This window comes from Rhineura floridana, chromosome 3 (genome assembly GCF_030035675.1).
Source record: "Rhineura floridana isolate rRhiFlo1 chromosome 3, rRhiFlo1.hap2, whole genome shotgun sequence".
Lineage (NCBI taxonomy): Eukaryota > Metazoa > Chordata > Lepidosauria > Squamata > Rhineuridae > Rhineura > Rhineura floridana.
Genome location: NC_084482.1, coordinates 220,156,103 through 220,171,225, shown reverse-complemented (window position 1 = coordinate 220,171,225; position 15,123 = coordinate 220,156,103). Strand labels below are relative to the sequence as shown.

The 15,123-nt window shown below is 46.3% G+C and overlaps 2 protein-coding genes across 6 annotated transcripts in view; one reads left to right on the top strand and one right to left on the bottom strand.

Annotated features, from left to right (window-relative positions):
* The window catches only part of LOC133381678 (major histocompatibility complex class I-related gene protein-like), a 42,128-nt gene extending 35,697 nt beyond the window's left edge, over window positions 1-6,431 (bottom strand). For 2 of the 5 annotated variants that reach the window (XM_061621048.1, XM_061621049.1), the window contains exon 1: window positions 6,175-6,431. In XM_061621048.1, the coding sequence (XP_061477032.1) occupies window positions 6,175-6,230 (56 nt within the window). In that variant the 5' untranslated portion in view covers window positions 6,231-6,431. Of the gene's footprint in view, window positions 1-5,477; window positions 5,509-5,978; window positions 6,144-6,174 lie in introns of those variants that run through there. The other 3 variants (XM_061621052.1, XM_061621050.1, XM_061621051.1) reach the window with 3 other exon arrangements.
* Window positions 6,432-7,170: 739 nt separating this feature from the next.
* Window positions 7,171-10,222, top strand: LOC133379011 (HLA class I histocompatibility antigen, B alpha chain-like). The gene is made up of 3 exons (XM_061613623.1): window positions 7,171-7,394; window positions 8,213-8,488; window positions 9,756-10,222. Exons 1-3 carry the CDS (start codon window positions 7,367-7,369, stop codon window positions 10,220-10,222), a joined length of 771 nt encoding a protein of 256 aa, XP_061469607.1. The 5' UTR covers window positions 7,171-7,366.
* Window positions 10,223-15,123: the final 4,901 nt, after the last annotated feature.

The window sequence follows — 15,123 nt, the reverse complement described above, 5'->3', positions numbered from 1 at the left end:
GCATGTCAGATTTTGCAGTGGTCTATATCGATGACGTGGCCATTTTTAGCAAGTCGGTGCCTGAGCATGTCCAACACCTGACAACAGTATTGGAGGCCTTAAGAAAAGCAGGCCTCACAATAAAAGCTAAGAAATGCCAGTTTGGACTAAAGGAAGTAATCTATTTAGGACATAAGGTGGGGAGTGGGAAAATCACCCCCTTATGGAGCAAGGTGGAGGCAATACAAGCGTGGCCGATCCCCTTAACCAAAAAACAAGTAAGGGCATTTCTGGGTGTGGCTGGATTTTATAGGAAGTTTGTGAGAAATTTTGGGGAAATAGCAACCCCCTTGCATGAATTAACAAAGAAGAAGTGTTCTGAGCGTGTGGTATGGACGGATGAATGTCAGAAGGCTTTTGATCTACTGAAGCAAGCCTTGTGCCAAGGACCCATATTAATAGCACCAGACTATGAGAAACCATTCATCGTGGCTACAGATGCGTCGGACCTGGCGCTGGGAGTCGTCTTGCTACAGGAGAGAGAAGGCACCAGACATCCAGTGGCGTACCTGAGTCGCAAGCTGACGCCGAGGGAGAAAAACTATTTGTCAGTCCAGAAGGAGTGCCTAGCGGTCGTGTGGGGACTGAACAAGTTGCGCCCATACGTGTGGGGACGAAGATTCACAGTGACTACGGATCATCGGGCCTTGTTATGGTTGCAGACTATGAAAAACCATAACACTATGCTGCAGAGGTGGTCCTGGGCCCTACAGGACTATCAGGTGGACTTCCAGTTCATAAAAGGCAAGGACAATGTACTGGCCGATGGACTTTCCAGGCAAGTGGACGTGACCAGACAGAGGAACAAAGAAAGACATTTTCCCCATAGAGACTTTTATTTGTTAATGCGACGTATAAATCCTGGAACAGGAATAATACTCTGCTGTTGTTTAAGGGGGGAGAAATGTGATGTTCCTATATTAATGTATATATGGTAAGTGTTGTTGTTTTAGAAGATACATGGTAAGTGGAGTGAAAGAGGAGGGGAGTGAATGGGCAGTAGAATGCGAGATGATTGGCTGAGTGTTTAAAATGGCTGACAGTATAAAAGGAAGAGTGAGAGTGGAATCGGGGGGGGGAGAAGAGAACTGAGTGGATTGCTTGGTGGGGTTTGAGAGAGTTGTTTGCCAGGAGGGAGGTGGAGTTCGGATTAGTATTGAGTAAAACCATATGCTTATGTGCCTTAAGAAGAAATCTTGTTAATCTTGTTAGCTTTGTTATCTTTAATAAATACTTAATTTGGTTTACCAAAGGCCTGATCCTTGGCTGGGGTTTCACAGACCAGAAGGGAGGGTAAGGTAATGACCAAGGCTGAAGGGGAACTGTAACAAATGGTGGCAGCGGTGAAGAGAATAACAATACCAGTATTCAGAGTCTCTGGGAATACTAGTTTTGGGACGTTACTGGTGGTTGCCTAGCAGGGGGATCTGTTGAGATCTGTGCTAGAGCGGATAGGTAAACCATAAGAGAGTGCGGTCCGGACTGGTGGAGTCCCTGGTGGTGCCTAGAGACAGGCAGTAACCACGAGCAGGTAGGAACCTGACAGGGAGAGCCAGGGAAGGACGCATCACACGGTCATCAGGAGTTTTGGAGTGCGTTGTCATCAGTATGCTGATGACACGCAGTTCTACTTCTCCTTTACATCTTCTTCGGGTGAGGCAGTTGACGTGCTGAACCGTTGCCTGGCTGCGACAATGGACCGGATGAGAACTAACAAACTGAGACTCAATCCTGACAAGACTGAGATGCTGTTGGTGGATGGTTTCTCTGATCGGATGGTGGATATATACCAAGTCCTGGATGGGGTTACACTCCCCCTAAAGGAACAGGTGCATAGTCTGGGAGTCATCTTAGACTCTTCCCTCACACTTGAGGCTCATGTAGCCTCGGTGGCACGGAATGCGTTCTACCAACTTCGGTTGGTAGCCCAGCTATATCCCTATCTGAGTAAGGAGGACCTCTCATCAGTGGTACATGCTATGGTAACCTCGCGTCTGGACTACTGCAATGCGCTTTACGTAGGGCTACCTTTGAAGACGATTCGGAAGCTACAGCTAGTGCAAAATGCGGCGGCCAGACTGCTAACAAGAACTAAGCGGTCTGAGCATATAACACCTGTGCTAGCCCGTTTGCACTGGCTTCCAATATGCTTCCGGGCCAGATTCAAAGTGTTGGTACTTACCTATAAAGCCTTATATGGCGCGGGACCACGATATCTGTCGGAACGCCTCTCCCGATATGAACCGGCCCGTACACTACGGTCTACTACGAAGGCCCTCCTCCGGGTTCTGACTGATAGGGAAGCCCGGAGAGTGGTGACAAGATCTAGGGCCTTCTCAGTGGTGGCCCCCGAACTATGGAATGGTCTCCTCGAGGAGGTGCGCCTGGCGCCGACACTATCATCTTTTCGGTGCCAGGTTAAAACCTTTCTCTTCTCTGAGGCATTTTAATTCCTGTTAATTCTAAATTATTATATTTTGATTTTAGACTGTACAGTTTTGTGTTATTTTTATTGTATTTTTAATGTTCACCGCCCAGAGAGCTGTTGCTAGTCGGGCGGTATATAAGCTTAAATAAATAAATAAATAAATGAAATAAATGGGGAGGGGAGATGAAACTAAAACCTGTGGAATTGTTGCAACAAGAGCTGTTAAACAGAATGTAAATAGTCCTTCATCAAATTAAAATCATAAACTGGCAATCATAGGGCTGTTAAAAAATTAGATGTTACAGGAAAAGATTTACTTCATCTGTCTTTTCCTGAACCCCTTTCCAAATTCTTCTGCCACCAACTTACATTGTTGCTGTTCAGTCATCGCACATGGAAATGCACTTCAGAAGAGTGAGATGTTGTTTTATTAAGCAGTCTGAGCTCATGTGTATTAAAATCAATGTTGCTTCCAGCATAGACAGGAAGACTCTAGTTTTATTCCCCAAGCGAAGAAGGAAGAGGGGAGGAGAAAGGGAGAGGAAAGGGGAAGGAGGGAAAAGGCAGGTCTGATCATTTGTATGCTTATTGAGTTGAATCGGATATACTCCTATGCAATCATGATTAGGATAGGTAAAACTGACCAGGCTGGGCCTGCCAACCAAGACGTCTTCTGTATCTTTCACAGTTGGGCAGGGGGAAGGCAGAATTCTACCTTGTGGTTTTTCCCATTACAATGTTGCAAAAACACCTGCACTTGGCTGACTTTCTCTTCTCCTAAAGATACAGGATCAGTCTCAGGCCCTGAACCTGGCAACCCTACCTCCCACCCAAATTTAAAACAAAGCAGTCCCTGGCCACATCTACACCAGGCCTCTATTACACTTTGGACAATCATTATTTATTTATCTATTTATTTAGTGTATTTATATACCGCCCCATAGTGGAAGATCTCTGGGCGGTTTACAATAACTAAAAACATTAAAAACAAATATACAAATTTAAAAACACATCTTTTAAAAACAATTTAAAACAATTTATGACGGCTTCTCTCTCTAAGCCATGGCTCAAAGCCAATCATGGCTTCTCTCAAAGAATCCTGGGATGTGTAGTTAGTGGAGGGTTCTGAGAGTTGCTAGGACACGCCCTGTTCCTCTCACAGACTTTCAATCAGAGTGGCTGACTGTTAACCATTCTCTCAGGGGAATAGGAGTCTCCTTTCAGCACCCTGCACAAACTACACTTCCCAGGATTCTCTGGGGGAAGCCATGAGTGTCTCAAGTGAAATCAAGTCTGGTGTGGGTGTGGCCCTCTGATTAGCCACGCCCAGCAGCTGTGAGGCTTTTAGAACACTGACAGTTGGTCCTTACTGAGCATGCCCCGCATTATCATAGGCTTCCAGACAAAATGTCTTAAATTAATTAAAGATCAGCCAGGCATTTTTTTTAACTTTTATACTGCAGTAGATGAAGGTCAGTTGGCAATGTCAGTATTAGGATTACAGGTACTCTGTGAACATGGCTGATTTTTAATGAATTTCAACAGATTATGAGAACTCGCAGAAAAAAAGTCCAAAAGGGCTCTGAGGTTTCTCTCTCTCTTTTTACACTTTGAACCCTCGATTCTCTCTGACTGTTTTGTGTATCGCCATGAAAATTAGAAGTTTGTTAAGCAAGCGTTTTTGAGTTCAGAACTATACGTTTTGTAAGGTTTTGTTTTGAAATGAGCTTATGGGAAGCCTCAGAATGACACGGGGGGATATTTTCCATTTAACATTGCGGAATGTGAAAAATCCTCGCTGACTATAGTATACAGCCACTCCCGTGGCTGTATAATATGGAATTGCGCTGTAAGGAGAAGTAGCAGTAGTAGCCTAACTTTAGGCTACTTGTATACTTTTCCCCCGCCCCATATAAAACAAACCGCTTTAAGAGATGATACAACACCTTTCCCCTTATCTCCACACCTTCAAAATAAAAAGTACGTTTATGAAGTGAGGGTGGGGATATTTAGGGTAGGGGAGAAAGCTGCATCACCCACCCTCTCACTAAACCCCCATCTCTACCATGCAGCAAGGAGGGGGATGGGTGAAGGCCAGCCTGGGGGGCGGGAAAGACCAGGACAACTATTGACTATGCTGTGTGTGTGAGGCGATGAGGGGCAGTAGGCGGGCGGGTGGCCAGCCGAGCGGCAGGGCACACAACTCTCTCCTTCTCCCTCACACACCTCAGCCAGCTTGAGTGCTGTGATGCCCTTCCCTGGCTCTCCCTGTCAGGTTCCTACCTGCTCGTGGTAACTGCCTGTCACTAGGCACCACCAGGGACTCCATCAGTCCGGACTGTCCCTTTTTATGGTTTCTCTCCTCGCTCTAGCACAGATCTCAACAGATCCCCCTGCTAGGCAGCACCACCAGTCACGTCCTATAACCAGTATTTCCAGAGACTCTACCTGAGTCTCTCTATCAGGTTACCTCTGTGACTGACTGCTCAAGCTGTCCCACTCCCTTTGTATCAATGCAGATAATTCTGGTTTGCTCTGAATACTTGTGGTGTTATATTCTCCCCTTCACCGCTGCCACCATTTGTTAGTTTCCCTTCAGCCTTGGTCATTACCTTACCCTCCCTTCTGGTCTGTGAAACCCCAGCCAAGGATCAGGCCTTTGGTAAACCAAATATATTTATTAAATAACAAAGATAACAAGATTTCTTCATAAAGGCACTTAAGCATATGGTCACATCTATTCCTGAGGTACTGGTCTTAGTATTAATCCGAACTCCACACTCTCCACCCAATCTCCTCTCAAAAACCCACCAAAACAACCCACTTCACGCTCACCGTCCACCCTCTCAAACAACTCACTAACGTCCACCCAGATTTAACTGTCATCCTTCCATTTATACTCTCAGCCATTCTCAACCCTCAGCCAATCATCCAGCATTCTACTGCCCATTCACTCCCCCCTCCTCTTTCATTCCACTTATCATGTATCTCCTATACAAACAGCACTTACCATATATACACTAATACATGAACATCACAAGCGCCTCATTGGAGGAAGCCGCTGGAGGGGAGGGTTGCGAAGACGGTCCGTGGGAGTGAGGAGAAAAGCCGTTCATGGCATGCCGACCCGCCTGCCTGCCTGCCTCCCTCCGAGGAGGAGTTGGCTGCTCTCCAACGCTGACCCGGACTCTTTTGAACTACATCTCCCATCAGCCCCAGCCAGCACCATGCTGGCTGGGGCTGATGGGAGTTGTAGTTCAAAAAAGTAACTTTTCCAAGCTCTGCCGGGCCGGAGCGCTTCTCGGCTCCTTTGCCGGACAACGGCGCCCTGCCCCGCGATGGGGCGGGCGGCTCTGGGTGTCGCCCCCCTCATGGTGTCACCCGGGTGCTGTGCGCACTGCCTGGACCCCCGTAGTGACGCCACTGCTCTGCCCGCTTGGACCCAGGGGTGGGCAGCTGCAGGGGACCCTCTCCTTCCTCCTCCTCCTCCCCCCCCCGCCGGAGCACTCACCTCAGCCACCCCGACACCCACCGCCACTGCAAAGCCCTGCCCCGCTCGCACTACACCTCGGCATGGTCGCACAGCCATCCAACGTAAGTGCTGCTTGCGGGTGGGGAGTGACTCCTGCGCAGAAGCCTCCCTGGGATTGGCTGAAAAGGGAAAGTTATTTCCATACTAAACTCTTGTGGCGGGAGAGTATAGTCACCTTCGGAAGGTTCCGGCTACTGAGTCACTCCCTTGGGTCCATCTGGCTGCCAGCATCGCTTCAGGGTTTCAGACTGGGGCCTCCTGTTTCGATGTTTCCCCCCTGCCCAATCCTGGCTGTCGCTCTGTTGCCATTGCTCTGTGGAGTTCACCTTGGTCTGCCGCAAAAGGGCTGCGATGCAAGATGGGGCAGCCCAGAGCTTGGAAAAGTTACTGTTTTGAACTACAGCTCCCATCAGCCTAATCCAGTGGCCAGGAACGCTGCACCTCTTCGATTTGAGCTACTTCTGAGGAAGGGTTCTGTGGAACCCTAAACCTTGCATACTCGGGCAAAGGCACTTTTTGTTAACCTAAAGGGTTAAGCTGTTCTGACAGCAAACGAGATAACTTTTTTACTCAGGCAAAACAGAACAGAAAAGGGGGTTAAAAGCTATAAACCAGTATCTGCTCTCTAGAATATCCATATGGGGCTGGTCGCACATTCTCAAAGGATTTTTTTTGGGGGGGAGGTCAAAGCTGAGGCAGGGTGGTTTACAACCACCCTGCAATGCAGTCCATTGTTGTTATCGTAGGCTGCAAATGCACAGTAAGAATTGCCTTAGATATTAATAACTCTAAATGCTTTTACTTACTTATTCTTAATATTAATGACTTGCTGGTTTGTTGTATGCTGCCCTGGGCTCCTTTGGGAGGAAGGATGAAATAGGAATGTAATAAATAATCATAGAGTTGTAGAGTTGGAAGGGGTCTACAAGGCCATCTAGTCCAACCCCCTGCTCAATGCAGGAAATCAAATTAAAGCATCCCTGACAGGTGGATATCCTGCTGCCTCTTGAAGGCCTCCAGTGTTGGAGAGCCCGCCACCTCTGTAGGTCATTGGTTCCATTGTTGTACCGCTCTGACAGTTTTCCTGATGTTCAGTCGAAATCTGGCTTTTTGCAACTTGAGCCCATTGTTCCATGTCCTGCACTCTGGGATGATCGAGAAGAGATCCTGGCCCTCCTCTTCGTGGCAACCTTTCAAGTACTTGGAGTGCTATCATATAATATCTCCCCTCAGGCTTCTCTTCTCCAGGCTAAACATGCCCAGTTCTTTCAGTCTCTCCTCATAGTGCCTTGTTTCCAGTCCCCTGATTATCTGCATTGCCCTCCTCTGAACCTGTTCCAGTTCATCTGCATCTTTCTTAAAGTGTGATGTTCAGAAGTGGAGGCAGTACTCAAGGTGAGGCCTAACCAGTGCCAATAGAGGGGAACCAATACTTCCCAAGATTTGGAAACGACTGCTAATGCAGCCTAACATAGCATTTGCCTTTTTTGCAGCCACATCACACTGTTGGCTCATGTTCAGCTTGTGATCAACAACAACCCCAAGATCCTTCTTGCATGTCATATTGCTGAACCAAGTATCTATCCCCCTTCTTATAACTGCATTTGGTTTTTTTTTCCTAAGTGTAGAACTTTGCATTTATCCCTGTTGAATTGCATTCTGTGGTTTTCAGCCCAATGCTCTAGCCTCTCAAGTTCCCTTTGCATTTTGTTCCTGTCTTCCAAGGTATTAGCTTGGATATTATTATCAATAAAATAATAATGGCATAGAAGCACCGTGAGGAAAATGGGGCTGCCGAGAGGGTGGGTAGTCCACAGCTTCTTTGGGGAGAGGTGTGTAAAGCGTGGCTCCTTCTGCAGGCGGCGGTTCCATCTTGAATGGGGAACCAAATTCTGCTGCTTGGGAGGGGGAAAGAGAGAAGGAGAGAGAGGCAGGCAGACAGATCCCCTCTTGTCTGCAAGGAGCACAAAGCAACTGGAAGAAAGTTCCCAAACTGTCCATATTAGGGTTTTGGGGCCTGGGGCAACCTAGACTTCTTTTTTGACAGAACTTATCAGGAGCTGCTGAGGGTGGGTTGATCTGATATCAGGGCAAAGGACTCTCTTTCTGCTTCTGTGGAGGTGCAGGATGATGTTACACAGAGAGTTCCTAGGCTCGTTTGGGGTGTGCCCATGTGCCCCTCTAACTCTGCCCCCCTTTTTTTTCCCTTGCAGGTTCCTCATCTCATTCCATGGATGGCATGTACAGTGCATTGTGGGAGCCCAGCCAAGGACTGGTCCAGTTCAGTGGGGTAACGTATGTGGATGGCCAGCTCGCTACTTACTACGACAGCCAGACGAGGCGGGCCCAGCCTCGCATCTCATGGATGAAGAATGTGGAGAAGTACTATCCTCAGTTCTGGGATATAAACACTTGGAGATTTCAGAGCAGCGAGCAGAGGTTCAGAAGGGACCTGGTGAATCTGCAAAAACACTACAACCAGACCAGAGGTGAGCAATGGGCAGGGCAGGAACGTGTTCCCCTCCCCACATCCTCATCCTAGGGGCATAATGTTTCTAATTGGACAAATTGGGGGTAGAGACTTCCAACATAACATTAACCGTGTTCCGCATTTGCTTCCAAGAATGTTTAGCATGAGGATTAGCGTAAGAAGGCCCTCTTGCTTTTCTGCATTTCCAGCATAAATCAGAAGCGTTCTAAATCATTAATATTATCACCAGAGTTTGGTGCTGTTCTGATACCATCTGAAACCATTTTCATGCGATTCGGAAGCCACAATATATTAAGTCCCCCCATAAATAAGTCAGTTCTTCCTTTTTAAAGCTTCCTTTTGTGAGGCTGTTACAATTATTATTATTATTATTATTTCCTTTAGATGCTGCTTAAATGCTGAATTGCTTCTAAGCAGTTTATCACTATAATATCAACTATAAACCCCACATATAATTAAAATACAGCATGTTGGCAACCCTAGGTCTACACTGACTGGGACTCAGTGTTCCCAGCCCTGCGTGAGGATGCTGAGGATCGAGCTTCCTGCACGCAAGAGGAGCAATTATAAGCATCGGAGACCCTGGAGTGAAGAACAAGCTTTGGTCCTCCTTGCAAAGTGAACTCCCCTTTAGAGAGATCTGAACCCAGGTCTGGCAGATGCAACAATGCCAGTTGCTGCTGACTGAGGCACAATTTCAGCGCAACAAGATGCTGGAGGAGCCTGGGGGCCCCTAAGCCTCTCTTTCTGGCCCTCAGGACTCTCCCTGCTCCCCTACTTCATATCCCCCTTGAGTATGTCCGTCTGGCTGGAATGTGCCCTTGAAACTCTGATAATGTCTCTCTTCTAAATACCCATTTGTGGGTGTACAGGAAGTACAAAGATAAAATTGGAGTTTGTGGCTCCGCCCACTTCCACCTCTGCCCCGCCCGTCTCTGGCTTGTGGCCATGGAAGGTTGCCCCGAAGAGAATGTGGCCCTCAGGCTGAAAGGGGCTACCTGTATGATATTGACAGCTGGCCTTCCTCCCATCAGCATCTGGGGTGGGGGAGGGTGTTCGTCAGGTGGTCTCCCATCCAGGCAATGACCAGACCCACATTTGCAACATCAGGCCCTGCTTTAGGATTTCCAGCCTCCAACCTGGATGTTGGGATTCGTTAGCTGCAGAGGCTCCCTTCCTAACATTAAAGGGGAGCACCCACCCTGCCAGCCACTGGAAAAGTGCTCATATTATGCATTTTAATGCCAACATTGCCATTTTTACAGACCCTCCAACGGTGAAAGTTACACTCATGGCAGGTCATGATGGGCTGGAAACTCTCATCTGCCAGGCCTACGGCTTCTACCCCAAGGAGATCGACACCACCTGGAGGAAGGACAGGGAGGTCTTGGAGCAGCAGACTTTCCGCAGGGATGTGGCACCCAACTCAGACAGGACGTACTACGCCTGGCTCAGCATCCAGATAGACCCTGAGGACAAGGACCACTACTGGTGCCACGTGGAGCATGATGGTCTTCTGGAGCCTCTAGACGTGGCTTTCAGGGAGCCTGGTGAGAGGCTGGGTGGGAGGGAGGGCTGGCTGGCTAGCTGGGAGAGTGGCATGCATGTGGCAGTTCTTCAGGGAGAATTTTCATCCAGGGAGGAAAGAGAGACTCCAGGAAGAGACCCTGCAGCAGCAGCAGCAGCATCGGTTACAGTGAGGACACCCAGGAGGAAACTGTTCGTGTTTTAGCATGCAAAGCAGGCGAAAAGTTGGAGGAGGGGGACGCCAAAACTATTGGGGTGGGAAATGTTACTTCTGGAAGGGACAGCAGATTCCCTTTACGGCGCCCCAGTTTATTGCTGTGGTAAGAGTATACCAGAAAATATTTTGTAAAAGTTGTACGAGCAGTTAATCAACAGAATGAAAAATACACCTGAACGCAAAGAAAATCAATGTTTGAGGGTCACTCAAGGCCTTTTTATGTATTTCAAGCTCCACTACAGGCCTGCGATACCAGGATCTGGAGATCCTTCTTTAAGAGAATACTCTGTGGTATTTGGGCCAGTGCAGAGCAGGCCCTGCTTTGCCTTGTCATCTCATTCCTTCGGTCATGGAAAGAGTCACGCCCCCTCCCCAAGCTCCAGGTCTACCCACTGAGAAACATGGTATGTCTCTGGTCAGAGAGGCTACATCTTCCTCCAGAGAAAGACTGGAGTTGTGTACATGCCATGAATTTGAAACACTTTCTCCGCCACACAAAAAAGAGTCCTGAGAACTGTAGTTTACCCTTCACAGACCTATCGTTTCCAGCACCCTTAAAAAATTACAGTTCCCAAGATTATTGGGGAGGAACATGTTTTACATGTATAATGTATATGTAGCCTCAGTCTTTGGAGACTGCAGGTCTCTCCTTTGAGAAAAGCCATGGGTTTGAGTGAAGCCAGTCATAGAATCATAGCATTGTAGAGTTGGAAGGGGCCTATGACACCATTGAGTCCAACCCCTGCTCAATGCAGGAATCCAAATTAAAGAATTCCCAACAGATGACTGACCAGCTATCTCTTGAATGACCCCAGTGTTGGAGAGCCCACCACCTCTCGAGGTCATTGATTGCATTGTCAGACCCCTCTAACAGTTAGGAAGTTTTTCCTGATGTGCACTTGAAATCTGTCTTCCTGCAACATGAGCCCATTATTCGATGTCCTGCACTCTCAGATGATAGAGAAGAGATCCTGGCCCTCCTCTATGTGACAACCTTTCAAGTACTTGAGGACTGCTATCATATCTCCCTTCAATCTTCAGTTCCCAAGGCTAAAGATGCCCAGTTCTTTCAGTCTTTCCTCATGGGGCTTTGCTTCCACTCCCCTGATCATCCTTGTTGCTTGGGCTGTGTGTGTGTGTGTAGATGGGTGGTGAGGGGTGGTTAAGCCATTAAAGACCTGAAGGAGAATTAATCCTGGTGGAGGCATGCGTGGTAGGAAGAGGGAGGTCCCTATCCACAAAAAAGCCTTCCCCCATGGGAAGAGACAACCCTCCTCCTCACTCTCTCTCTCTCTAGGGGCCTCTTTACTCTGTTATGGGGTGTCTGTTCTGGTTATCCACCTGATTTTCTCAAAGATGCACAGCAGCCTTCTTTATAAAAGGGGAATATTCGTTGTAGGTTCCTAGTAATCATTTTACTCTTTCCCATATTTCAGCCTTAAAGAGATCCCATCTGAGGAGCATCTTCGGGGCTGTGGCTGCTCTCCTGATAGTGCCGGTAGTGTTATTGGGGATCATTGTGTACATCAGGAAGTATAAACTGTGAACACATTGGGGAGGGGGGGAGATCACACTATTGTAGGATGTACCAGGGATTTGCTGAGTGGTGAACCCCCCCCCCAAAAATCTGGAGGTATCTACAAACTCCTCTCCTGGATGTGCCCAGGAGCACTATTTGAATGGCATTTTTGTACCAAGACTAAAGGGATGTAGAAAGTGATGGTAGGTGCATCCCCACAAAGACTCCCTTCCTGCAAGATAAGCTTCCCAGTTTTTCTTTTTTAATTGGATTATGTGGTCCTTGGAGGTCATTTCCACTTCCAATGCTCTGCTTGTGCCTCGGCAGGAAAATGGCAACCCGGTGGCCACTCAAACTTCAGGTGAGTGACCACCTTTTGGAAATGGGTTCTCCTGCACAGCACAGCTTTTGGATGTGGGCTGGGGGGGCTGTGCCCAGGGCTTAGACCGGCCCTGAAGCTGCTGCAGAGGGCTTGTGCCAACTCGCTCTTCCCACCCGACATGTTCTGGGAAAGGGGAGTCTCTGCAGCACTTGCAGCCAGCCTGCTCCTTGTCTGTGCAGGGACTCCTCTAGTCCAAAACATAAAGGCACAGGAGCCAGGCTGGGATGGGTTCTGAGAAGCAGCACTGGGGAGGCGAAGGGAGAGGAGAGAGAGATCTTGCTGTAGGATGACTCTTTCATATTTTTCAGTGTCATGTATTTTGGTTTTTGTACTTTGTGAACTGCTTGGAAACCTGTTCTGAGCATGTTAAAAGTTATCAAATAAGAATGGTGACTGGCTGCTTTCACCATATGTAGGCCACATTGAGTGGGTCGGGAAGGGAGATCTCTGCATTGTGCCCGTTTGATCCGCCCTTCTTTCGTTTCCTCCGAATTCTTCTTCCTCTCTTCCCCTTGGCTGCAGTTTCAGGCTCTGCCTGAAGGCCATATTGTGCTTTGTGAACTGCTCAGAAACTTCTTTTGGACATGACGCAGTATATTAAGTAAACTAATAATAATGGTGAAGGCTGCATTTAGGGGTCAGGAATGAAGATCTCTGCCTTCCTGGGTATTGCCTTGCGTTGTCCCTGCTTGATCCATCCATCTTTGGTTTCCTCTGAATTCTTCTTCCTCTCTTCCCCTTCGCTGCAGTTTCAGGGTCTGCCTGAAGGCCATATTTAGGGGGACAGGAAGGGATTTCTCTGTGGGGTTGTCCTCCCTTGCTTGAGTCCTCATTTGGAGCTGTTTCCTCCACAGGCTCCTCTCTGTCACACATTATCTTATTCCTTGCTTGTAACACCTTTTGATCCGAGATGTGGGACGTAAGCCACGGTGGGCCGATGGATGTTTACAGGGGTAAACCATAAGTTGGAATCAACTTGAAGGCGGTACATATATTTTTTATTTTGAGTATGATGATTATGATAATAAATATGCAGCATTTCAAATTAATTCTGTATGAGAAGCATTCCATGCCAAGCTTGGAAAACCAAGGATGAGGTATAAAATGTAGACAAAAATACTTTTGACAAAATGCCATTTATCTTTTATATCTATATCTATAATTAGCAATACAGCTGAATGATGTATGTAAAGTATTTTTTCTTTCCCTTTTCTTTTTTATTAATATTTTAGTACTACTGCTAAAGTTCTGATGAAAGAATAAAGCATTCATTAGCCAAATTCAAATGATTAGAACACATCACATAAATTCCACTGAAGTTGGAGTTTTTGCCATAGAAAATGAAAAAAACATATAACCTATGATAGCCCAATAGACAATCAGAACTTATATAAAACCCTATTGCTTCTCATTTGCAAATCTTGCAAGATCTAAGGTAACTCTAGATCATGTGAGTTCAGGTGATGCATGTTATGTACATTTGTATAGATATTAGCAGAGATTGTCAACAGTCTATGATGCTTGTGTGTGCCAATGTGTGTGTTTGTGGCAGGCTTTTACCCTGCACTGAGATCACTGAGACTTAAGACTTAGTAAAATAAGAAAAGCTATTTCATTTATAGAAATACATCGTAGATAGGAAAGGCATACTTTGTTCTAAGTAACTAACTTGGAGGCGCAACACCCAGGTTTGGGGGTTGCCCTCGCTGCCCCTTCTTCATGTGTACTGGAGAGTGACAGAATAGGGCTTGAAGCAAATAGAAAGCAAAAATGGAAAGTAGGGTAACATCTAAAGAAATACTCCCCTTTACATCTCTCCTTTCTTTCTTTCTGTATATATATATATATTTATTTATATCCCGCCCTTCCTCGCAGTAAGAGCCCAGGGCGGCACTGACAGTGGTTGACCTTCACTTCCTAAAAAGCAGTAATGATGAAACCCCTCAACATTGCCTATTGCAGCCTGTGCAGCTTTGGCACTGTTCATCTTATTGAAGCTTACTTGAGCTTCTGCTTTTTGCACCTGCACATTCTTTTCTAGGCAGCAATTGTGTTGCAGCGACTGCACCACACAGCCTGAGACTTCTCTCCTCCTTGCTTTGGTCACCACATGGCAATGTCATCAAGAAAGGGCTTGCACATAAATACACAAGCCTGGGCTGTGATGAGAACAGATTAATCTCAACTCTGAAATTCACTGTATGCGAACTGAACGGTACTTGTCTTCCTGGTCAAATGATTTAAAAAAAAAAAACCAACTCTAGGGCTACAAGCTTTAATTTTCAGCAGATTAATTAACTAAAAGGAGAGTTGATTAATCAGTGGGGCCTATTTTTATTGGTAAGAATGAGTTTTAATATGAGACACTTGTTTATTGTTTTTAGAGTAATTTGTGTGTTACTGTACTGGGGAATGCATGAAACAATAACAAAGATCAGCCTTGATTTTTTTTAACTGTGTGCCCTAGAGCTTCTGTATTGAATTCTTCATTGTCTTGCACTCCTTTTAATTATTATATTCTGGAAATTCTCATAGATTTGAAGTCTTGGTGATAAGCAAATCAATTGAAATGTAATTCATCAGTTTATTGAAAGGGAGAGGATTAATCAGTTAAACATTTTAATTTTACATTGCCCAGTTATTCAGCTGCAATAAATGGATTTTTTCCTACAAGAGGTGAGAGAATGGGGTTCACAGGAGTTGTCTCTCTCTGGGACTGGGAATCTCTCTCTTTCTCACAGAACATGAGTTTGAGAGCTGGGGGACTGAGAGGAGGAGCTGCAAGGACCCTATTTCTCACCTCATCTCTGCCAAGAACAAAAAAATCAGCCTTAAGGCATTTATTATACGCCTAATGATTTATTTTTATTATTATTATTATTATTATTATTATTACTGAAACAGTTTTTGTCCCACATACAATTCCACATACAATTCAGTCTTGTGATTAAACAGGACAAAAATACCAATAAAAAGAAAGATGGAGTT

Excerpts from the sequence above, each read along its gene's own strand:
- LOC133379011 (XM_061613623.1), top strand. The coding sequence starts at position 7,367 with ATGTTCAGAAGTGGAGGCAGTACTCAAG. Across the intron at positions 7,395-8,212 it reads AAGTGGAGGCAGTACTCAAG|GTTCCTCATCTCATTCCATG; the intron begins GTGAGGCCTAAC and ends TTTCCCTTGCAG. Across the intron at positions 8,489-9,755 it reads ACACTACAACCAGACCAGAG|ACCCTCCAACGGTGAAAGTT; the intron begins GTGAGCAATGGG and ends CCATTTTTACAG.